The sequence below is a fragment of the Leptodactylus fuscus genome, chromosome 4, assembly GCF_031893055.1.
Source record: "Leptodactylus fuscus isolate aLepFus1 chromosome 4, aLepFus1.hap2, whole genome shotgun sequence".
Lineage (NCBI taxonomy): Eukaryota > Metazoa > Chordata > Amphibia > Anura > Leptodactylidae > Leptodactylus > Leptodactylus fuscus.
The window spans coordinates 107,781,896-107,807,847 of NC_134268.1; the positions used below are offsets into that span (position 1 = coordinate 107,781,896).

A 25,952-nucleotide genomic window follows, 5' to 3' on the forward strand; every position below is an offset into this window, starting at 1 on the left:
CTCATAGCAGCATGAATCTGGGCTTCGTGGACTGTGTTTGGGTGTACTACATACTCATTTGGCAGCTTTAGTGATGCTTGCGTATAAGATTGAGTGAGTGGAGTAAATTACAACTAGTCACACCTATGCCAGATGCTATGATAGTACATACATGACACTGTAGCACACACTTTAATTGCTGGATCTACTGTAACTAGGGCTGGACTTAGACAGTGTGGCCTTGGGCACTAAGCCTCCTTGTAAATGATAGTCCCTGCTTATAAATAATACCTCCCTTGTAAATGATAGTCCCTGCTTATAAATAGTGTTGTGTATCAGTGATAGTCCCCCTTATCAGTAACTGTCAACCTTTGAAAATAATAGGACTCCCTTATAAATAGTTCCCCTTTTTAATAATAGCCCATTCATAAATAATAGTTATCCTTATAAATAATAGTCCCCATTATCACTAATAGCACCTTTATAGATAACCATTCCCCTTATAAATAATAGCCCCCTTAACAGTTATGTCTTTTTATAACTAGTCCCCCTCTTATATATAATAGATCCCCCTTTATAGTAGATGCATTGTATATTGTACTTTCCCCCTTTTTAGAGCTCTACTTATAGATAGTTCCTTCCTTATAAATAATAGCCCCACACAGTATAAAATGCTCCTCATAGTACTCTTTCAGTATAATGCCCCGCACACTATAATCTCCTCCACACAGTGGCCTCACATAGTATAATATGCACCCCCAGAGCCCAACACCCACCAAAGTATAATATGCTCCCCACAATGCCCCCAATATAATGCCCCAGATTATAATATGCTGCCAAGTAGCCCTATACAATATAATATGCTCCACAGTGGCCTTACACAGTATAATAGACTCCCCACAGTAGAGAAGAATAAGTCTCACAGTATAATAGGCTCCCCACTCCCCCTCCCCAGTATAAAGCTCCATAGTGGCCCCACACAGTATAATCTGCTGCCCAGATCCCTCCCCAGCATAATAAGCTACCTGCAGTGTCACCACACAGTATAAAATTCTCTGCAGTGGCCCCACACAATATAATGTTCCCCACAGCCCCCTTTAGTATAATATGTTCCCCACAGTGGCCCCGCACAGTATAATATGCTCCACGGTGGCCCCACACAATATAATATTTATTCACAAAGGACCCCCTAGTATAATACTCCACAGTGGTCCCCACAATATAATATGCTGTCCAAAGGGACTCCCTGGTATAATGTTCCACAATGCCCCCACACAATATAATGTACTCCCCAAAAGCTCGAGCTGCTTCATGTGAACCCCTCAAAATTAACTTAGACAAATATTCTTGAGGTTCACTCGTTCATTTCAGGGCTATTATTATACTCTGGAATCTCCAGATCCCAGAGGCCCCTGGGCAATTTCTCAGTTTGTGCCCCCCTCCCCCCACCTTAACACCGACTCTGCAGAAAGCATGCACTTAAAGCAGATATAAGCCAAAGAAGATAATATTTATGTTGTTCTTGATAATAATGGCTGGAACATTGGCAGGGAGTTACCTACAAGATGGATCCTCCTGTTCATGGAATATTTCTTTTTGTGTATGCTGTATTTTTGCTAAACTTAATTAATAATTAACTACTTGTATAACCAAGAGAACATCATCTGCAACAAATTTAAAAAAAAAAATGCTTACTGGTCACGCTGTATTCTGGAAACTTCAAATTCTAAGATTATACCTTTTGAAGGCGATCACATGCTATCCTAGGTATATATGGTTAATAACTCAGTGATGGCTAGAACATGTGAGATGCTTGACTTTCAGATAACGTTGATTTATGTGAAAAAGAAAGAAACCTACTAAAAGTTGACATTGAAATGTACTGTTTTTTTCTACTCCCTATTGTAAATGGCAGTGAAGTACATTTTCATTATTCCTCCTCATGTACTGCATATTTGCACAGGTGCCGTGTATCTGGAAGGTGGCCTTGAAGAAGCAAAGCAGTTATTTGGGAGAGTTCTGTTCTTTAATCAGGTAATACACTATGATTTGCTTTAGCTCATCAGTTTATTTGTTGTTTGTATATAATTTTAATGTAGCCTAATGCAATTAAAGCGTTAGCTAGGCTTTCCACTACCCGGTACAATAGTTCATTTTACAACCCTTACTTACTCAGTCCAGTCATATTAATGTGACCACCGCCTACTTTTGACGTCATCGTTAAATAACCAATCGCAGAAGGCACGTGTCATCAGCCATTTGGGTGCACTCATCATTGGGGAAGGCACGATGGATCAACACAAGTATGTATCTATCATTGCCATCTTTTGGCCATCAAATTCCCCAGACTTGAACCCAATCGAAAATTTGTGGGACCACCTTGATCATGTTGTTCGCGCCATGGACGCTCAACCACGTAACCTAGCACAGCTGGACACTGCATGGCTCAACATCCCAGTGAACATCATCACAACATCCCCTCTTTTCCTGCACGTCTTGCAGCGGTCCGCTCTGCGAAAGGTGGTTATTCTGGATTTTGACATGTGGTCACATTAATGTGACTGGACTGGGTATATATCTGAATCCATAAAGGTGGCTTGTAGGCATCCTCTTACAACTTGTACCTGGGGCATGTGCCGTGGTTGACCCCTCTAGATTTGTCATTGATACAATATAAATCGGAATATGTATTCTTTTTGCTTTAAATTATCATGGCAACTATAGAGCTTTGGCTTTAACCGACAGGCCACGATCTGGTTCACAGAGGCAACTTTCTCTCCTAAGATATCACAAAGTTTGTTCACTTGTACTTTTGATTTATTCCCAATTTGTTGAAAATTTGGTGACCATTTTGTTTTAAATATAACATATCCATCTGCCCTACATATATTGGAGTATCATTAAAAAGAGAAGGAATCCAAGGGGCTTACTCATGCATGTTAGGGTGGCCAAACTGTCTGATTCCAAAGGTTGTTACCCTCTCTGCTTAAATCTTAGAATAATGAATGTATCCTCTTTTCTCTTACTTGAAATGTCAAATTTCCCTCATAAATATACAGTGCTCGATTTCCATGTTATCTGATAATTACATGTATATTTTTCCTTTGCAAAAAGAATCCCATTGTAATCCTGTAGAAGCATTTGTTAGGCTCGGCATCTTCGGATCCATCACGCTTAAGTACAGTTTGCAATACCCATGGTGTCTGCTAATTTTCTTTTTTCTAGCCCTAATTATTATCCTGGGGTTCATTTGGTGAGGTTATCCTTTCCTCCACTGTAAGCCTTGCTTAGTCGGAGCTTGAGGCAATGTCAGTTGTGTATAAGCTTTTTATTTTCAAATTAATTTGCAGGCAGTATTGGATTTTCCATGAGCAGAGTCAGCATCTAAAATAGTTGCGTATATCAAGTAATGACATTTTATTTAGTGCTGTGGAATTTGCTAAATGATTGCCTAGAGCATTAATGACATTTTTCAACATCTACAGGACCTGCGGGACGTGTGGCTTAATTATCCTCTACACCCACTTCAAGTAAGCAAACTCTCTCCTTATTGTAATATATATAGTAGCATTTATTGCTTTTTATTTATTTGCTGCTTCTCTTTGATTTTTTCTTGTGACATTCATGATACCAGTGCTGGATTTATTAACAAGCTGTGTGCTGTATACATATATATATCATCCTCTGAAGTGTGTAAACCAAACAACTGGAATTAACTCTGCCTCCAACAAACATGAGCCAATTTCTTTTCTGTCCCGCGAGAACATTTATTTTAGTGACTTTTTTTATTTCGCTCAGGGCGAATATGTCATATTTTATTTTTTATGATGTGAACAAGCCATTGTTTAAAAGAAGCCTTAATCTAAAACAACAGACACGCCGAGCAGTTTTGCATAGCGCTGAAATCTTTTATTAATAATATTTAATATTAACTTTTCTGTTTGGCTTGAGTGTTTTTTAGTTTAGTGTCAGATTCAATCCACGGAATTGAAACATGAAATACTGAATTGATTATAGAACTGTTTTTTGTGTAATGTGGTTTTTCTACCAGATATGTTCAATTCGCAAAGGCTACAAATTATTAAAAGCCATTGACTGATATTTCTGAATTTAGAAGGGGCATTCGTGTTTAATTTGCATATGTTCAATACTCTGTATAGAATTGCTCAATTTGAAACCCAAAGTACCTACTACATAAATGCAGAAACATTACAGTTCCATTGTTTAACATGAAAGAAACATCAGCATTAGCTCTGAGATTCAGGGATATGTAGAAGAGCACTGGGACACCTTAGGAAATTGCCCCCTTGAGTACAAAGTCTGACATGTCTCTATATTAATAATAGACATGTGGAGAAAACCTACGCCTTCTCTAGTGATTTGCGTGGCCAGTTTGTGGATGTTTTGGCTCTTTCATTAGCCCACATGCATTTTCACAACTTCCCAGAAATAAATACATGTATGCAGGGTGTACATCTGTCCATTGGTAGCTTAGTTTCTATGCAATTGGAGGCCTAAATACTCTATTTCTATAACTTACATAGTTTATCTAACAGCAGTGCTTATACACAGTCGCTGTTCCAAGTAAAGGAATACTTTTTGATATATTATGATGTAGTTTTCATCAGTTCTCTTTCTGAGGCTTTCAGTGTTATTGGGCAGGAGTTGGAATAAAGCTTCTAACCTTCTTAAACTAAAACCAAGCACTGTTGAATCAAAGAGAGATTAGAATATGTTCTTTGCATGCCGGTACTTTATACCTGTCTTCAGGCCCACTTTAATCAAAATGTAGCTGTAAGACTATGTTCACCTCACATTTGATACCATCAAATGTTTGGGTTTTATCGTATACATAAACATATGCTGAACATATGCCATTTAGGATGTAATTTCAAAGGGTATATCTGACTCCTGTGGAAAAAGAAAACCTTTGTGGCAGATTTATGAAGACTGGTGTTACTAACACCAATTTTCATAGCCCATGAGCCAGCGGAGGATGCGCCTCGTACATGACGAGGTTCACACCACCTCATAAATGAGGCACATCTTCAACCTGAGGGGAAATCTACCCACGTTTCCTGCAGATTTCTGGCATAAATCATGATAAAGTTGCTTGGATTGATAACCCCATCTCCTGCACCCCCTTCTCAAGCCGGCAGCACAAAGCTTTAAAAGTCACAATTATTTTTGGTGTCTTTTCACAAAGAAATTATGACTTGTCAGGCGTGTCAAACTTAATAAATCTGTGCCATTACATTTGAATCTGTTATAATATATGTTTGCATACATTATGTTTGTATGTTTGCATTTTAAGTACCCAGGGACTATGACAAATATGGCACCATCAATAGTCGTTGCTGTTCAAATGACTTACGGTAATCTCCATTGCCTGGGCCATCTAAAGGGATAACAGCAATGATCGCTGTCAGTGGCTGTTGTCTGCCACTGGCTAAGAAAAGGGGTCAGCACCTAAGCACTTGCAATGCCAGTCTAGCAACGCCATCATGTAATAATGTGATATGAGTGCAGGACAGCCTACATAAGAGGGCAATGGGTTTTAAAACCATTAATGTGTTTCTGTCATCTCATCCACTTGTTTTCAGTTTCCACGGGTCTCTCATACATTAACCACATACATCACAGATTCACCATTATTATCTGAACTGTTCTTTGGTTGGCTGATGGCACAGTGTCTATAGTCTTAAGATGCTAATTACCAGAAGAAGTAACCACACTAAACCACCCTAGACCACCTGAGATGTGATCACCAGCACCTTACTTGCCCTACACCACCGAGAATGTAATCTGTTGCTCTATGCACCATTTTCAGACAGAATAGCAAAACTGTTTTTATAGTTTTTATTTAAAAAGTAAATTGTGTGTATACTAGCAGAAGGGAGCCCATGTACATGGTTTTTGCACAGAAGTCCCCGGGTGACATATAAAATCATATAATGTACATCATGGGTGTCAAACTCATTTTCATTGTGGTTGCCGTCAAGAGGGCAGTTTGTAACTTTAAGACTCTATAAAATGTGTAATCTGTAAATTTAGACTATGGCAATTTAATGGCGGGTTGCAGTAACAGATATTTTGAAGGAGGCTATGGATCTTGGCTCTCTGCTCTGTGATGGTGTTTTTAGACTGCATATAAAATTTGAGAATTTACACAAGATGTATTATGTACCAAATGGAAATGTTTGTCCCGGCATGCTATGGTGTATGTACATTTTTTAGGTTGTTCCACCTGAGATGTCATGGTATACAGCTTGGTCAATAAAAGTCAATACGTCCTTTAGGACCAGATTAGATAGCTTGCCTCACTTTCCTTCTCTTCAGCACTGAGCTTGGCAGGTGGCTAAGGTGCCAGGGTAGAGCTGATAGAGATGTGCCACCACCTGGCAGATGCTGGATAGAGCAGTGTGAAAGTGTGCACCAGATCTCAGAATCTTAAGATGCCACCCCTAATGCCAACCGCTGCATCCTCCAGGGAAAGTGGAAGGCTGGTCCTTTTTTTGTCCAGACTTTGCAGGCCACACAAAATGATGTGTAGAACTTGTTTCTCAATATCCTCAATCTCCCAAATGTCCTTATCTACTTAAATAAATTCTGCAAGGAGTCCAGCAGACAGGCATTTATTACAGAATTATTTAATGATGTGATATCACTGTATTTCATTGCTGTTTTATTTTCCCTCTAACTCAAGGTTTTCTTGGAGCATGGGCTGTGTCTTATTAGCCTCTTTATATTGTGTCATTTTGTCAATGAAGTTCACACTAGAGTTTGGCTCTTTATCATTCAAGTCCACATGGGGAACCAAAAGACTGAGAGTCGGTCTGCTTAAAAAGCCGCTACCCGCGGACACCCACAGTCCCATTGGTCCAAAATGTAGTCCCCCGGTTACTGACACAGAAGGAGCAAGAAGTCCTCCAAGCAGGACTTTTCTCTCCACCGATTTTAGACAGAATCTTCGGCAGACTCTCCTATGGACATGCAGATATGAACCTAGCCTTACCTATAGGTTTATGTTCTCAATTCTATGCTAATTTCTGCTGAAGGGGGGTTTCTTGCTACTGACTTTTAGGTGGAGAAACACAATGATGTCATAATAAAAACCAAATGAGGCATGTAGACATGTTGTGTGGACACTATTCTAACATTTGAGGGTACTGTTGTATTTTGTCTTAACCGGTTAAGGACCAGGCCCAGAAGTACATTAAGGACCGGGCCTCTTTTTTCAAAACTGACATGTGTCACTTTAAATGGCAATAACTTTGAGACGCTTTAACTTACACAAGTGATTTTGAAATTGTTTTTTCGTAACACATTATACTTCACGTTAGTGGTAAACACTAATCAATATTTTTGTATTTATTTATAAAAAAACTAGCAAATTTGATGGAAATTTGGAAAAAATTGCAATTTTCAAAATGTGAAATTCTCTGCTTTTCAGGCAGATAGTCATACCATCCAAATACATGAATAAATATTATCTCCCATATCTCTGCTTTATATCGGCATCATCTTTTGATCGTCTTTTAATTCATTTTGGACGTTACAAGGCTTACAAGTGTAACAGCGATTTTCCAGATTTACAAGAAAATTCCTCAAACTAATTTTTTAGGGAACACTTCAGTTCTGAAAGGAATTATAAAGGCCTATATAATAGAAACCCCCATAAATCACCCCATTTTCAAAACTACACCCCTCAAATTATTCAAAACAGCATTTGGGATGTTTGTTAACCCTTTAAGCATTTCATAAGAATAAAAATAATATGGAGGTCAAATTTAGACATTTCATTTTTTTTCACTAATACATTCATTTAGACCTAAAATTAACACATTCACAAAGGGTTAAAGGAGAAAATGCATCTCACATTTTGTTATACAATTTCTCCCGTGCACAGAAATACCCCACATGTGGGTGTAAACTGATTTTTGGGCACACGGCAGTGCACGAAAGGGAAGGAGTGACACTGGGTGTTTGAACAGCATATTTTGCTGGAATAATTTTCAGGCACCATGTCACATTTGCAGAGCCCTTAGCGTACCAAAACAATGGAAACCCCCCAAAAGTGACCCCATTTTAGAATCTACACCCCTCACAGAATTCATCAAGGGGTATAGTCAGCATTTTGACCCTACAGTTGTTCCACAGATTTTACTAACATTGGAATGTGTAAAAGAAAAATTACTAAAATGTCACTTTATCCCCAAAGTTTTCATTTTCACAAGGGGTTAAAGGAGTAAAAGCCCCCCAAAGTTTGTTAAACAATTTATCCTGAACACGGCAATACCCCATATGTGGCCATATTCTGCTGTATGGGAACATGGCGGGGCTCAGAATGGAAGGAGCGCTATTTGGCTTTTGGATGGCAGATTTTGCTGGAATAATTTTAGGTGCCATGTCTGATTTGCAGAGCCCCTAGAGAACCAATACAGTGGAAACCCCCTAAAAGTGACCCCATTTTGGAAACTACACCCCCCACAAAACATATCAAAGGGTAGAGTGAGCATTTTGACCCTACAGCTGTTTCACAGATTTTATTAACATTGGGACATGAAAATGAAAATTTACTTTTTTTCCAACAAACTGTCAATTTAGCCCCAAATTTTTCATTTTCACAAGAGGATAAAGGAAAAAAAGCTCCCTAAAGTTCGTTACACAATTTCTCCTGAACACAGAAATGCCCCATATGTGGTCATAATCTACTGTATGGGAACATGGTGGGGCTCAGAATGGAAAGAGCGCTATTTGGCTTTTGAAGGGCAGATTTTGCTGGAATATTTTTCAGGTGCCATGTCGAATTTGCAGAGCCCCTAGTGTACCAATAAAGTGGAAACCCCCTAAAAGTGACCCCATTTTGGAAACTACACCCCTCATAGAATTTATCTAGGGGTTTGGTGAGCATTTTGGCCTCACAGCTGATTCACAGATTTTATTAACAATGGGACGTAAAAATGAAAAATTACTTTTTTTTTCCAATTAATCGTCCATTTAGCGCCATATTTTTAATTTTGCAAGTAGCTGAAGAATTAAAAGCCCCCCAGAGTTTGTTACACAATTTCTTCTTAACACGGCAATACCCCATATGTGGCCATAATCTGCTGTATGGGTATACGGTGGGGCTCAGAATGGAAAGAGCGCTATTTGGCTTTTAGAAAGCAGAAGTGGCTGGAATAGTTCTCAGGTGTCATGTCGCATTAGCTGAGCCCCTAAAGTATCAATACAATGGAAACCCCCCATTGTGACCCCATTTTAGAAACTACACAGGTGACAGTAAACTGGAATTCACCAAGAAGTGACCCCATTTTGTAGGGACAATTTTAGGGCCTCTGCAAATGTGACGTGGTGTCCAAAAACAAAGAATCTAAATCTGCACTCCAAAAGCGCATATCGCTCCTTCACATCTGCGCCCTGCTGTGTACCCAAATAGCGGTGTATGCCCACATGTATGACACTGGTGTACCCCGGATAACGGACTTAATGCCATATGTGGGTATAAATGGCTGTTTGGGCACAGCCGGGCACAGAAGGGAAGGAGCGCTATTTTGGTTTTTGGAGCACAGTTTGGTTTTAGGACACCATGCCACTTTTGCAAAGCCCCTGAATTGCCAATAAAGTGGAATCCGCAGACATGTCACCCCATTTTGGACACTAGCCCACTGATGGGATTTATGAAGTGTTGTAACGAGCGTTTTTAACCCTTGAGTGTTGCATTTATTTAGTTTCCAGAAATGAAATCACAGCTGATAATGAGAAGTTAAAAATGAAAAATTTCCAGAGATTCGCCATTTTAGTGCCCGATATGTTGTGCCCAACTTATGTCAGCAGAGACACTCCAAAAACTGGTAAGCGGGTATCCCGGGCACAACAGCTTTTAGAGCGTTCATCTCTGATACAAGGCGGGCACAACATATTACGCACTGAAATGACGTATTCCTGGAAAAATTGTCATTTTCACCTCTCACAATCAGCTTCGTATTCATTTATGGATAATAAGTTATAGCAACACTTGGGGGTTAAAAATGCTCTCTGTACCCCTGGAGAAATCCTTCAGGGGTGTAGTTTCCAAAATAAGGTCACATATCAGGGGATTCCACTTTACTGGCGTTTCAGATCTACAAAAGTGTCATGGCATCCAAAAACCAAACCGTCTGTGCTCCAAAAACCCAATAACCCTTCTTCCCTTTTGCGTCCAGCTGTGCCCTAATATCAGTTTATACCCACATATGACATTACGTCCGTTATCCTGGGTACACCAGTGTCATACATGTGTCATAAACTGCAGTTTGGGCACACAGCAGGGCGCAGAAGCGATGGAGCGCGATGCGGCTTTTGGAGTACAGATTTTGATGTTTGGTATCTGGACGCCATGTCATGTTTGTAGAGCCTGTAAGGTACCAGAAAAGTGGATTCCCCAAAGGAGTGACCCCATTTTGAAAACTGCACCCCTCAAAGAATTTCTCAGGGGGTGTAGTGAGTATTAGTATCCCAGACGTGACTGCACAGCGGATGGCGAAGAGGGAATGTATAAGCTGTGCGGAGAACATTGCAGACACCAAATTCCCTACTATGTCCCAGTAGCTCCTATGATTGGGGGAGTCACTCTGGGGGTCACTTTGGGGGTCACTTCTGGTGTTTTTTCGCTCATAAGCTGTAAATCTGGGGTGTCCCCTGATATTCGCTCGCACAGCTTATATATTCCCTATCTGCCGCAGCCAGTTGTGTTCTAATAATTTGGCGATTTTTGGGGGGTTTTGCCTTGACATTGCTAGATGCTATATTTTCTTTATTTTTCTGGTGACGTGGCCATATAAGGGCTTGTTGTTTGCAGGATGAGATGCATTTTGTAATGACACCATCTTTGGGTGCCTACAACTTACTGATTACATTTTATTAACTCTTTCTTGCTGGATTAAAAAAAAAAAAAATCAATCCTGCATTGAGTTTTACATTTTAAATTTTTCGCCATGCAGCGTACAGCATAAGTAACATGTGTCCTTTATTCTGCGGGTCGGTACGGTTACGGCGATACCTCATTTATGTTATTTTTTTATGCGATACTAAGTCTGCAGAACAAAAACACATATGGGGACATAAATCAATGTTTTTTGCATCGCCATCTTCTGAGACGTAACATTTTTATTTTTCGGTTGACAGTGTTGGTTGAGGGCTTATTTTTTGCGGGAAAATGTGCGCTTTTTATTGGCACTGTTGTGGGGTGAATATGACTTTTTGATCACTTTTTATAGCATATTTTGTAGGATGAGATGGCAAAAAATCATTATTTCCGGCGAGTTTTTTCCGTTTTTTTTTTCCGACGTTCACCGTGTACATTAAATATTATTTCAGTTTTATTGTACAGGTTGTTACGGACGCGGCGATACCAAATATGCATTGCTTTTTTTAATTTTTAGTGCTTTTTTTTATATAATTCATTTTGTATAGAAAAAAAGGGATTTTTGGACTTTAGAACTTTATTACTTTTTTCATACACTTTATTATTTTTTTTTTAACTTTTTTTTTACTTTTTCATGTGTCCCTTTAGGACACTTGAATCAGTTGATGCTTTGATGAAAGCATCAACTGATTCTACACAGTAGCAGACAGGACACGAGCAGGACATGAGCCTGCTCGTGTCCTGTAAGCTGCAGAGGAAGTGAGACACATCGCTCACTTCCTCCACCGCCTGGCAGGATCACCAGGTATGTGGGGGCTCCGGTAGTCTGGGGTCACTGGCCAGACCCCAGACTACCTGTTACTGACATCGGCACCCCTCGATCTCGCCGCGGGGGGTGCCGATCACTTTAAATTATCGGCGGATCCCTTTCGATCGCGCCGTGATGTTTCACGGCGCGATCGAAAGGGTTAACACGTCCAGTCGGACTGAGTTCCGACTGGACGTTATGGAGGAAGGGGTTAGGTGTTAGTAACACCTAACCCCTGTCCCCCCCGCACCCCTCCCCCCGCCAGAAAGGTACCTAAAGGCCGGACGTATTTCGGCAATAGTCCGGTCTTTAGGTACCAGCACATGAGGCCGTAAATTTACGTACGGCGGTCCTCATGTGGTTAATGTCCTTATGTGTTACTGTACTGTAATGGATAAAAATGTGAAGGGTTCTGTTTACTGGTTGACATTAGTGTTTAGATTAATAATCTCCTGTATTCTGCTATCATATTATAGATGAACGTATCTTTTTTTATTTATTTTTTTCCTTTTGGTTTTGAAGGTAAAATACCACTTGTATTTCTATACATATGAAAGGGTAATTTGCATCTCTGTGTATAAGTAAATTTATGTTGCTGATTACCAATTCATTTTTACACTTTATTTATTGTCTTTATATAAATGTAATTTATTTGGAGTCATAAACATGGCATTTCATTTTCCTTTTTTCCATTCTGCATACTGTTTGGATTCTGCTTTACTTGCAATAACATAACCTAGCTGAGAGAATTATGATGACTGTCTATGCAAACTGTAAAAGTGAGCGTAGCATGGTGTCATCTCATTCTTAATAGAGCCACTTTTTATGATAAGGATATGATAAGCAAATAAGCAATGGAGGTGATCTGCTAGAGGGAATTTGATCATTTTTGTTGTCTCAAATTGATAACGCAGTCAGCTATGAAATAAGATGAACAGTTTATTTTTATTTTAACATAAGCATGATAACTTCATTTGTTACTGTGGCGTAACGTTTCAGCGGTCAACTTAAAATACAACTAAGAACTTTCCTCCTCATGTGTTGTCAGCTGCAAGAGCCTAACACTGATCGTCAATTGATTGAGACATCACCAGTTCTAAAGAAGCTGACAAAATTTGAAGACGCAATTGGAGTTAAGTTTACGCACATACGACTTCTGGCTCGAGCATTCACCTTGAGAACAGTGGGATTTAACCATCTGACCTTGTAAGAAAACAATCTGATGTCTTTATCTGTCATTCGACTGCTTTTTTATGTTGAGAGAAGTGAAAAATGTTATAAACATGTAGCAAACCATCAATTGAGTCTGGTGGTTGGGGGTGATAAACAGAGTATGTTATGGGCCAAAAGTTACAGGCTGTTTATTATCTTGAAACCACCTTAGCCATGGTGGAATTCATTAAAGGTCCACCTAAGTAATCTTTCCTCTACAGCCCTGTCACCTATGGTAAGTTTAGTAAAATGATGATTTATGTTGTTTCTTTTTTCTTCCACCATAAGGTCCAACCAAAGATTTTTTATATGAAACTCATCCCATTTTAGCTTAGAACATTGTTTTTCAGTGTTCTCCAGTCAAACTAGGAATGTCATAAGTCAAGGAAGCCATGATCAGGGACAGATTTCATATAGCGTTGACATATAGTACTTTGGAACAACTAAAACAGTTGTTCAGGTGGAAGAGTACACCTCAATGGATTGTCCTACAGATTCTCTTTTAAGTTCTGGATGGTGACCTCTGTAATACTTTATATAAGATATGGTTGACTTTCTCAAAGGGGGTTGTCCGGTTTTTAACGGCTGAGCTGTACAGAGCCACTTCCGGTGCCTGTCCTATACACAAAACAAGGCCAAAAGCAGAAAAATTAATCACAGACAACCCCTTATAATAAAACAAAAAAAAAAAAAAAAAAAAAAAAATGGTGCAACTGCTTAGGGAATCAGTGAGATCACTTATCCAAAGGGTCTTTCTATGAATTGGGGATACAAAAAAGTTAATGTCCTTGCTTTGATACATGCAAGATGATTGTCAAACCGCTGTGAAGAGGTGGAGCTGCTCCACAATAGTTTAATGATATAGCTGCCACCGTTGAAGCTTTAAAAAAACATGCTACGAAGCCTGAACAGAAACTTTCAAGCCCTGACTCTGACTACACTGGTCTCGAGCAACACACAAGCCATAGCAGCACAGGTTTACCAATATGATACCCCTAAGGGTAAGTTCACACGGGGGTTTTTGGACCGGATTTTGACGTGGAATCCACCTCAGAATCTGGCTTCAAAAAACGCCTCCCATTGATCTCAATGGGAGCCGTTCACTTCTTTTTTCCGCTAGTGGTTTTGTGCGGAAAAAAGAAGCGACATACCCTTCCTTGCCGCAGAGTCTGCGGCGTAACACACCCTCCCAACTAGGCCCATTCATTTGTGCCTAATCCGGAGCAGAATGCCATGACTGGATACCAGTGTAATTCAAACAACTTTTGATTTTCTCTCATCATTAATGATATTAATATATTTGTAATGTACTTTAATGAATTTTGGGCTTTTCCATGACCACCTGCTATGATATCCACTTTTGTCCCATTTTTCTTTTCCTGTATTTCTCTATTGCCAGGAGAAATCCTCTCACTGCTGATCTGCTGTTTTTATATGGCATCAACTTCACAGATCTACCTGTATTATTTTCAGAGATCTCTCCAATTGAAAATAGGCAGGATACACATAGCTGCCATATCCAGACTATTTTCATCTGATGATCTCTCCAGAAATAATACAGGCAGAGCTGTAAAAATCTCTTCTTTCATACGACACCAGAACTACTACTTTAGGTTTCATAATGCCTATGGTAAAGCTGTTTGATATATGCCCCCTCCAGCTCCAGGTTCTCTGTATTGTGCGGGAGTCTTCCCACCATTAATCCAGTGAGAGGATTTCTGCTAGAAATAGAAAAACTGGAGACAAAGTGGAATTCATCACAAGATTTCACAGAAAGAAGTCTGAATCCAATAATACATTATATTACAACATTAATTTAATGTCAAACATGCTGCAAGACAATGACAAGTTGTTTGATGGTGTGGTCATACTTTATGGTCCTGTGCTGCACTGAAAATTTCAGCTGGAATCTACTTTTGTGACTATATGGATCTTTTCTGCTTTTCCCATTATTGTTTCTGTATGAGGGAAATTATGTTAAAATTAATATCCGTAGCAAAATCCTCTTACAGTAGCTGTGAACACATAGCAGCTGTGGCCTGCACTGCCATGGAGCTGCTGATCAGATTTTAACTGTTTAGTAACATGTCAAGATTGGCATTAATTTAGGCCTAATTCATAGAAAATTGGGAGGTTAGTAATCTAGGTAGGCATCACTTAGGCCTGGTTCAAATCTGTGTTCGGTGTTCTGTTCGGGGAGTCCACTTGAGGACCCCCCGAATGGAATACCAAACGCATTGACAAGTGTTAAGCTTATGAAAGACCCTATAGACTATAAAGGGGTCTGTGTGTTTTCTGCGTGGTGTCCGCACGAATCATGCGGAGAGAAAAGTTCATGAAGTACTTTTCTCGCCGCATGGACCCCTCACTGCTTGTCAATGCGTTTGATATTGGGGTCTCCGAGCGGTCTCCCCGAACGGAATACCGAACGTAGATGTGATCCAGGCCTTAGACAATCACTTTCTAGGAGTGTTTCTGCAATATAATATTTGCCTATAGCAGTATCTACTGGACTTATATGACCATCTCCATCAATGTCTCCAGGTATAGGTAGGATTTTTCTGCAGTAAGTGCCATTTTAATCCTTACTATAATTTAGCGTATAACACAGTTGTAACTTCAGGTACCAAACCTATGCCTTGCTGTGCACTGACAGAAAAGGCTGTCAGTAAAATTAGTAAAATGCATTATTCTGTGATCGTGTTTAAAAAGCACGGCCATCTCTAAGAAAAGATCAGCTCCAGGAGAACAATGAAGCGTTTGTCTGACATTATGACTATAGTAAAATTATATCTGAATTGGTAGTTATGTACGTTTTTCCTATAAATGAAAGCAGTAATTTTACCTGTGTGTGTTTTGTCACCCACTGAAATTCTGGAGTCACTGATAATGTATGTTACAGCCCTACTGATTCTAAAACTTGAGCTGCCAAGTTGTACTTTAAGCATTTACAAATATATATGCAGTGAGCATATCAAGTTGAAGTTTTTATTTCAGTACTTGCTATGTGTGTCAGACCTACCGAATGGAAGTTGGTAAAATGAATCCATAAACTGAAAGGGCTATTTTTGGGATTGCATACATCCAGACATAAATGAGTCAAGCATCTCCAGTGTGTCAGCTTTAATATATTGTACCGCCAGTCAAAATTTAGGTCCTGATCATGATGTCACAAGCTTCCGTTTTCAGTAGTATTGATTGGCCAGTCTGCTCCCTATGGAAAGGTTATATTCCTAAATAGACTTGGCTTACTTTCCTAACTCCTGGATAAACATGCAGTCTTGGCACAGCAGGGCTCATGTGCCTGTTTGAGGCTAAAACCCCACATAGCATGCTGCAGTGTTTCCGTAGGTATAACTGACATGCTGCGATTTACAAAAATGCAATGGTTTTTTAATTAAACAGCATTTCTGCTGCGGGTATTTGTATGTGTGGGTAGAATTAGCTAGAATCCTTAACACTTTGCAGGTACTTTAAAACGCTTTGGCCAAATTGCATAGTTTAACGCGCCTTGGAGCCCCTGTCCTGAATGTGATACGTTAATGAAATGCAGTTTGTTAAAAGGATCTGTTATCAGGGTACAGTACCCTATGCAAAGTCAGGTAACGGCAGCATTGTGGGCAGGTCTGTCACCTCCAAAAATAATAATTTTCAGTTCTACTAATTGACTATTAAGAACAATGAAAGAATACACTGCCACATATGGTAGTAATGGTTCTGGTGTATTCAAGAGCCTCTTCCGTTTTAGACAGGATAATGTGTCCACAGATAAATGGCAGCCAGCCATCAATCTCCAGAAAGAGTGGGGGGAAGTAGGGGAGGTGATCCCCCATTATTACACTGGACTCCTTTCTATATGTCGGGTGTATTCTTTCACTTGCTAGCTGACACACATACCTGTCCTCATAGTTTGCCGACTTTACATAGGATGGCATAGTCTAATGACAGATCTGCTTAATAAGGGAGAACTCCTTCAATGTGACTTTAAATTTCATGCATGATTCTTGAACCACAGGCTTGTGTTTTCTATCTTCTATATAGAATTGTTACATCACATTTATTCGTTTCACTGTGCCATCACCCTAAGCATACCCTTGTTCTGTGTATGGTGCTCATAGCGAATCCACCAAACCTGCCCTGCTTACTGTTAATATACAGAAAATAGATAAATTAGATTAATATTGAAAAAAAAAAAAAACATGATTAGTTGCATGCAGAATGGCGGGTTCTCTATTTTCTTTCTATATTTTTCTTGCTAATTTTAGGCTGCCTGTACCATCATCAGCATGCTAAAGTTTATGTTGTGAGTTTGAACCATTCAATGAACTGTAGTAAAAATGTATATGACTCTCTATTTAATCTGCTATTTGCTGAGTGATTATCGATCTCCAGATATCAATGTTTCTTTTTTTTCTTCTCCAGAGGCCACAACCAAAGGATGGAATTCCTGGGTGACTCTATAATGCAGCTGGTAGCCTCCGAATATTTATTCATACATTTCCCTGGTCATCACGAGGGCCACTTAACGGTGAGAATCACATAAATCACGCTCCGAGCAGGCAGGCATCACAGGCGGAGTCGGGCATTTAGTGAATTATTCTGCTATTGATGAATAACTAGGTAGTCCATCACCGTGGCTCCTAGCAGGAGATTTGTGGTGCTTTAAGAAATATGTTGCAATGGCATGGCGTAGTGATTTATGAGCTTGAAGCCTCATGCGGTCTTTGTTTCTTCAGTTTGACGAATCAATAATGTAATCAGTGATAAGCTTTGTATGCTCGTAGTGGCACCGGCTCTTGTTTCACAGATAGGAGCATTAAGGCTCTTTGTGTAGCTGATTTATACCAGGGTTTCGGCCTGTTTGCATGCTGCTAACTTAATTAAAGTTACTGATTGTAACCGTCAAAGGTAATGAAGGCTTTTCTTGTTGTTTTCATCAAGATCTGGAATACATGGTGTGCTACCTTTACTTGTGTGGGCGCTATTTATGACATTGTCCTGTGGTCTTTCGAAGCTGTGTTTAATCCATCCTCAATATAGTTTTGATTAGAATATTCGACTTTTTCATGCCCTTACTGCCCCACATCATGAGGAACCACAAGTGATATTGTAATCAGGTTCTGATAAAATAAAAAAAGTCTTGTATATGCAATGCTACTTATTTTATGCAGAATGTCATCTGCTTAAAGCAAAGCTACTGGTTTTGGGGTAATACAGGTCCAATGGGAATTTGTGTCACCAGTGGTCAGGAATTCTAGTCCAGAGTAACCTGCAGTTTTTTGCACAGTGTGCTGATATGTAAAAAAAACAAACAAAGGCTAAGTAGTCAGTGTGCCTTGCAATAATTGTAAGGATGTCGACCTCCTACATAAGTCATAAAATACAATGCATATCAGCAACTAGTTAAAAGGATCCTATCATTTAAACACATTTTTTTCTGGTTGACACGTAAAAATAGCCATAAGAAAGGCTATTCATCTCCTACCTTTAGATATCTTCTAGGGGCCGATTTTCACTTGAAATCCTGGTTTTTGCCGGTATGCAAATGAGTTCTCTTGCAGCACTGGGGGCGGGCCCCAGCGCTCAAACAGCACTGGTGGCGTCCCCAATGCTGCAAGAGAATTCTCCAGTACCGCCTCCATCTTCTTCAGGAACGAGGTCTTGACGCGTCTTCTTCCAGGGGTTGGCTTCAAACTTCTAGGCTTTGGGCAAAGCCAACTGCGCATGCCCACCAGCCACACAGTATTGTAAGCGGCCATTTTCTTGTGGGGCCAGCGGACATGCGCAATCAACTTTGCCCGAGGCCTAGAAGTTTGAAGCCAACTCCCAGAAGAACACGCGTCAAGACCCCGTTCCTGAAGAAGATGGAGGCGGCGCTGGAGAGTTCTCTTGCAGCATTGGGGACACTACCAGTGCTGTTTCAGCGCTGAGGACCACCCCCAGTGCTGCAAGAGAACTCATTTGCATACCGGCGAAAACCGGGAATTCTACGGAATGGCGGCCCCTAGAAGATATTTAAAGGTAGGAGACGAATAGCCTTTCTTAAGGCTAATCCTACGTGTCAACAAGAAAAAAATGTGTATAAATGATAGGATCCCTTTAATAAGTTGATTAAATTTATTTCAGTGTGATCTTTCTCTTCTTGGATATATGAACAGAGGATTGAGTGGGCTCATACATTTACACAGTCTGCCTGATCTTTGTTGGCTAAATTCATACAAACCTTTCTAGCCTTCTTTAAAGGAATGAATGAATGCCCACTTTAGCTTGTTCTGCTGCTATATTATACTATTACACTTGCTTCAAGGTAGAAAAACAATTGCTGACCTCTGAGCAGGCTAGCTCATGCCCACACTCAATGTTGCACCTCATGCTTCCTACCTTAGTACCTCCTCTGCTTTAGCATCATAACTGAGAGAGGTACAGGTATATATGCCTGAAGTGCTGACATCCACACAGGTGCCGGAGGTTGCTGGCGTATTCTGATATTTTCCGCATTTACACAGTTTAAATATAATGCTAAAAAGATACCAGTATTTCAATGTAGGATTGTGGGTGCTGGTAGCAGCCAATGAGGATCTACTAAGACCGGAACTTGTTCATAATCATAGATACATTTATTATCCTAATGTTCGATTATTATATGCACATGTATATATGTATTCTAAGTGTGGCTCTTACACATTGTTTGTGAGTTACAATACAATACAATACAATACAATATATGCTGCAAAATAATGGGGGACTATGACTGACTGACTTATCAATCTAAGGCCTGGTTCACTTCTGCGTTTGGCAAATTCGTTCGAAATCAGTATTTGAAATCTTGGTCCAGATTAAAACCCATTGATTTTAATAGGTTTCAAAAGTAGTCCGCATGTATGAGTTTGTGCCATTTTTGTGTTTTTGCATTTTTGTGCTGAGAGAAAATTAGAACTTGCAGGACTTTGTCTCCGTACTGAAAATAAGGATTCCAGACGGACAGCAAACAATCCATTTTTTTTTCTAACATTAAGGCCTATGGAAAATGGTTTACAAACAGATAGCAATCAATTTGTATCGGTTTTACAGCTGCTGTACTGTGAGCATTCACCCATACAACCTTAAAGGGGTATTCCCCCGTCACATACTCATGGTTTCTTGCATCATTTGGTGGGCGGGGTTTCACATGCAAACTAAACTGCCATTTAACTCCGCCCCCAAATTCGTGTGTAGCTCCGCCCTCCCATATTGGACTATGAAGTACAGGCAGCAGCAACTCCATTCTGTGTTACATACAGAGACTGCCTGTCTCTGCCATAATGAACACAATTGAATTAGCTAGCCTGATAACTGGGAGAACAGAAGAAATGAAAGCAGCTTCTCTCCCTATCTGCTAACAGGAAGCTAGGTCACATGGTGTAGACACAGGAATAGCTAGATACACAGGCTCGCTCCCTGCACTTAGCCCCTCCTCCCTCCCCCCTGAGAGCAGCAGATACATCACTTGACTCATGAGCAGCTAAGTCAGGGTTGTGGCCACAAAGAATTGAATAAAGTAAGATAGTGGACAAACAAAGAAGTTTTGCTGAAGCAGTGTATTTAGGAAAAGTCTTACATCCACATTAACCAGCAGCATAGGTAGGATCCTTGTGATGGGACAACCCCTTTAAGAAAAACAAAATGCACCCTCTTGATTTCTTTGGTTTTATGTAATAAGAAAAAAAAATCCTTAAAAGGGTCTTATAATTAAGTAAATACAACTTCAGATGAACAAAGACACATTATATAAAGTTATTTATTTGACAAAAAAGTAGGGTAGAATGCAAAAGCAGTGTATGAAGAAGTACACCCTTATGCTAGGTTCCCACTAGTGTTGTGGTCTCAGTCATTCTGGTATGATGGGGGCCTGAACAATAGAGAGGCGGACCACTAAAACATCAGTTACACACGGACACAAGTGGCCCCAGGACTTTTCTCTCTGACAGTTTTCAATTCAGCAGTTTAGGCTCCAGGGCAGATGTGACACATTACAACATTACTGCTTTTTCCATAAGAATTAATGAGAGTAAGCATCTTTGTCAGTTTGCTGGTCTGTAGCATGTAGGTGTTTGCTAACACAGTACCAAGGAGGCAAGGCATTAACAATTATCTTAACAAAGCAATTATTGAAACCTTCATCCGGCTCTATGAATGGGAAAAATGTATAGGGTTTGGAAGGTGGGGAGTCAAAAACATATATCAAAAAATGCCTGTAGGGGGAATCGGTTGATGACTTATAAGGAGTGGTGTTTATTTTGTCCTGATAAGGAAACCCATAATATTCAAAGAGGGTGTAGCTTGTTCTTCTCATGACTATATCAGCAGCCAAAAAATGTTGCTACCCGTACAGTCGTATTTATAGTAGTGTCTAGCCACATAAACAGTACCTATACTAGTTGTACTACACTTACCAGCTGGCCAATTTCTATCTGCCAGAATGCTTTATAAAATAATGGAGCTAAATCTCACACCGTCCTTTTATCATACTGTTTATCAGACGTCTTTTTTGCCATATTTTGTTTTAACCAAAGCTGTAGTACTCTTTATACATCATTGGTAATACATAGGAGTTATGCACACCGTAAATGTGATATACAAGTTAGGCACATTGGAGGTCTAGAAGAAATATTATCCTGAACTATAATTACTGAATCCTGTCAAACATGACTGACACTGCCAAGATCTGTAAAAGAAAGTTCTTATTATTCACAATGAGCATTTATCTTTCATGTAACATTGGGTGCCCTAATCTGTCTAAAATACCTTCAGAGTGACAGTTTGAGAAGAACAGTTTTAATAAAGGAATGGCTTTAGAAATAATGAGAGATCTATTCCGGAGAAGAAGTTTTTGACAAAATTATGAGTCAGTCAGCAATAGAGAATTTAAGCCAGAAAGTGTTCATAAATTAGAGAAATGCTAATACCTTAAAATCCCATGATAGGCTTGTTAGTTCCTTTGTTTTGTTTTGGCTTGGACCGGGGAATATTCTTGAGTTATGAAGACGCATACCTACTCTAAAGAACACTAAAAGCTGATCTTAAGTGGTCTCATTTTTTAAAGTGTCAGGATTTTGGATTGCATTGCCGTGTTTTTATGTCCCCTCATTATCTCATTCTCTGTGTATCTTGCAGCTGCTGCGTAGTTCACTGGTGAACAACAGGACACAGGCCAAGGTAGCAGAAGAGCTGGGTATGCAGGAGTTTGCCATTGCGAATGATAAAACCAAGAGACCTGTGGCCCTCCGGACTAAAACCTTGGCTGACCTGCTGGAATGTACGTAAATAGAATAGGAGTACAAATATGAAACATGACGTGTAATATTCTGTTGTCTAAAAATGTTTTGTTATCAACCTCGTGATGGCACACTACAGTAGCTATGCTTTTCTATTTATTCGGATGTGCATTATGCTTTTGTCGGTGAAAAGGTTCTCCAGCTAAATTGTCTTTATGTAGAAAAAAAAAAAAATCTGATTAATTCTCCAGCCTGAGATTGGAAATTGCAGGTCGACAATGCTATTAATGTGCTTTCCCTTTTCCTTCACATTGCAAAACTCCAGCTGAAGGTGAACATCATGTCTGATTCTGCTTACTAGTCACTCATGGCCAAACAGCAGTATCTTAGGTTGTAAGACCATGCATCTTAAAGGGATTCTATCATTAGAATCCCATTTTAAGCCAAACCTACGTCAGAATATCTTTAAGAAAGGCTATTTTTTTCCCCTACCTTTAGATGTCTTCTCCGTGCCGCCATTCCTTATATATCCTGGTTTTTGTCCATATACTTAGTTTTCTCACAGCACTGGGGGCGGTCCCCAGTGCTACGAGAAAACTATCCAGCATTGCCTTCTTCTTGTTTGCCTCCTCCACTTCTTCTTTCTTGTCCCGTCACAACGTCTTCAAAAAGCGTTGACTGCACAAGTCCATTGCCCTTTTCCTGTGGCCGATCAGGTGAGCATTGTGTGAGCGCTGGGGACCACCCCCAGTGCTGCGAGAAAACTAATTAGAATATGGAGGAAAACCAGGATATCTAAGGAACGGCGACGCAGAGAAGACATCTAAAGGTAGGGGAAGAATAGCCTTTCTTAAGGCTATTCCAACGTGGGTTTAGCTTAAAACGGGATTCTAATGATAGAATCCCTTTAATGTATCCATAAACAGCAGATACAATTCATCTTTTGGATCATTCAGACAAATGATTTTATTTTTAATATAAACAATTTAACTGACCGACCAGGGGCAAGAAAAATGAAGCTTCAAATGGTTGGTGAAAAGTGACTATATTTCCCCGGGTCCCCCGCTGATACTTCCTGGATTTTAGCACACATGTATGAAATATCAGACAATCTCTGGCCCACAGTCCGTTATTGGCTGAGCCGTCACGTTTCTCTGTTGAACGACACCAGAAAGTACAGACACTGGAGGGGGCCCGTGGACCATTGGAGCCGGAGTTCAAGGGGATTTGTCAGGTGTTGCTTTGTTTTTATCTGTTTTAAACATGTATAAAGTGCAGCTGGATAGAGAACCACTTTTCTGAGGTCGCTCAAGATGTACCGGTACTTGCTAATGGCTGATTCACTGCAATATACAATAGCAACATAGTGGATGAGATGTCACCAGCAGCATAAAAAGTCCTGTGCTGCTGGTTTTAAACCCGTAACATATTGATTTATGCTGAGTTTATCCCACAGCTTTTAACCTTTGCAATGCAAATACATGCAGAGGTTCATGCAGGTATGACGTCACAAAAACGACCCCATTTTGGCCGTAGTTCTCAGGGAAAACATGCCAAACTGTCAATACTCCATCCTAAAGTAGCTAGTGTATGCAGCCAATTTCTCAGCCTAATACGTGTTTTCAGTAAGATATGAGTTATTTTACAGATTAGGGTTATTGTACATCAAATCCGAATCTTCCAGCTTTAGTTATAATAAATTGTAAAATAAAATATTAAACATTTTTTTGCCTTTATTTGTTAATCTCTTACTTTAATTTGTATCCATAGTAATACTAGAATGCTGTGAAAATCATAGCAAAATACCGTAAAACTGAAATAGCGGTCTATAAAACCCAGTTTTTGTTGTATTAGATACATTTACAGCAAAATACATCACAGCAGTAAGCGTAATATGTATTATGCCCTAAACCAAATTGTGTTTGGAGCCTGTTTTTGTAATTACTTTACCTCCTTTGCTCCAGATATAGTTTTGATTTGGTTAGATAATATAGATAACAGCTGTAAGCCAGGACAGACTTCTGCTTCCGTCCTGTATATTGATGGATTTAAGCATGTTAAAGTTCTGGAGGTGCCCTGTCCCTTTTCCAAATCTAATATAAACCCTTACAAACAGCCCACATGCTTTCTAGAAATTGGGCTGCTGTGCTTCCCGCATTTAGAAACACAGCACTGGTGAACATTAGAGCGCATATTTTATTAATATTTGATCAAGTCCAGTACATTCCATCAAATTGTTTCAGGACAATCCTTGTAATGCATCTTTAATGTTGTTTTATGCCTCGATTTCCTTGGTCCTGCGTAGCTAATTATTTTATAGATCGTTTTGGGCTGTAACGTCTTGACAATATTTAAGGTTAGTGTGGCCATGTGGAGTACATTTAGTTAATGCTAATGTAATATCCTAGTAGAACGGGCCACAATTATCCTGACTACTTGATTCCTGACCCTGTATGTTGGGGAGGGGGGCAGTGTATTGACTTGCACTGAAGATATGTGCAGCTGGCTGTATATTAAGGACCATATGTTAATGCCTCGTGAGAGATCTTTACATAAATGTAAGGTGTAGAGCTAAAACCTGTATTCTTCCATGTAACTATTACCCAAAAAGCAATGTATGCTCGTGTAGCAGAGTGTTCTTCTGTCACCATGTGAAGTGGAAGCAAATGGTATGAAGAGAATTAGACCGTGCTGTGTAATGAACAGTTATGCATTTTTTGGACTAGTCGTGCATTGGTGACTCTTGTATAAATATTTAATATTACAATCCATTTCTATGTCAGAAAAGTATAAGTGGTTCCATTTTCCCATTCATCAGCTTGCTCCGTTCTCTAAACTATATGCCATAGGCTTTTAAGGCTTGGGCATCTATAACCACTCAGTGCCCCAACTTCTTAATTCCACTCTGATAGAAGATGTCCAGTGTTACATTATTATTTATATAGCCTGCTGAAAAATTGTGTCCCGTATTAACCTATGTGTTTTACTTGTAGCTTTTATTGCTGCACTTTATATCGACAAGGACTTGGAATACGTTCACACGTTTATGAATGTATGCTTCTTCCCAAGACTGAAGGTAAATGACATTTAGTACATTAACAAGCGTTTACTCTTGTCTATCTAAGTAGAATGGAAAGCCATGTCTGTGACAACAGTGAAAGTGTTAAACCACAGACTGCAGCCATAACCTTGCAAGTTGATTTATGCTTTTGATATGTTCGGTGTGGATGGATTGGCAAGGCAAAAAGATAACATTCTTCAAATACCCTTGGGGTGTCAATAAGTAACCAGGAAATCACTTTTCAGAAAATATAGACAGCTCAGGGGGCATCACAGAGAGTTAGGCACTTGTGTAGTAGACACGTGGAATAGTCTATCATTGGCAGCTAGGAACAGTTTGACAAAGCAAATTAATCAAAACTTGTTTGGAAGGGAGTAGTGGTGTACTGCCAATGATTGATGCTATCTTGGCTTCAGCGGGACTAAATAACAAAAGATTATTGTTCCGATACACTTGACCAAGTGATTCCTACTGTCTCTTGTATTGTTTTTTAAGAGTCTATCAAGCCCTGTTTAGAGCTGAACGATTCTTCTCTTCTCTTTGGTCTACAGGAGTTTATTTTAAATCAAGACTGGAATGATCCGAAGTCACAGCTTCAGCAGTGTTGTCTGACCCTAAGGACTGAAGGGAAAGAGCCAGACATCCCCCTCTATAAGTGAGTGCTGTGTTTTATATACATACAACATTTTTCTTTTAGCAGTGAAGGATCTTTTTATTGTTCATTTGTTTCTC

At 39.7% G+C, this 25,952-nt stretch overlaps 1 protein-coding gene across 1 annotated transcript in view; it reads left to right on the top strand.

The window, feature by feature from the left end:
* DROSHA (drosha ribonuclease III) overlaps window positions 1-25,952 on the top strand; it is a 206,783-nt gene that overhangs the window by 164,934 nt on the left and 15,897 nt on the right. The window contains exons 23-29 of the mRNA XM_075270897.1: window positions 1,943-2,013; window positions 3,465-3,509; window positions 12,742-12,899; window positions 17,328-17,433; window positions 22,059-22,200; window positions 25,153-25,235; window positions 25,772-25,875. Of these exons, the coding sequence (XP_075126998.1) occupies window positions 1,943-2,013; window positions 3,465-3,509; window positions 12,742-12,899; window positions 17,328-17,433; window positions 22,059-22,200; window positions 25,153-25,235; window positions 25,772-25,875 (709 nt within the window). The remainder of the gene's footprint in view (window positions 1-1,942; window positions 2,014-3,464; window positions 3,510-12,741; window positions 12,900-17,327; window positions 17,434-22,058; window positions 22,201-25,152; window positions 25,236-25,771; window positions 25,876-25,952) is intronic.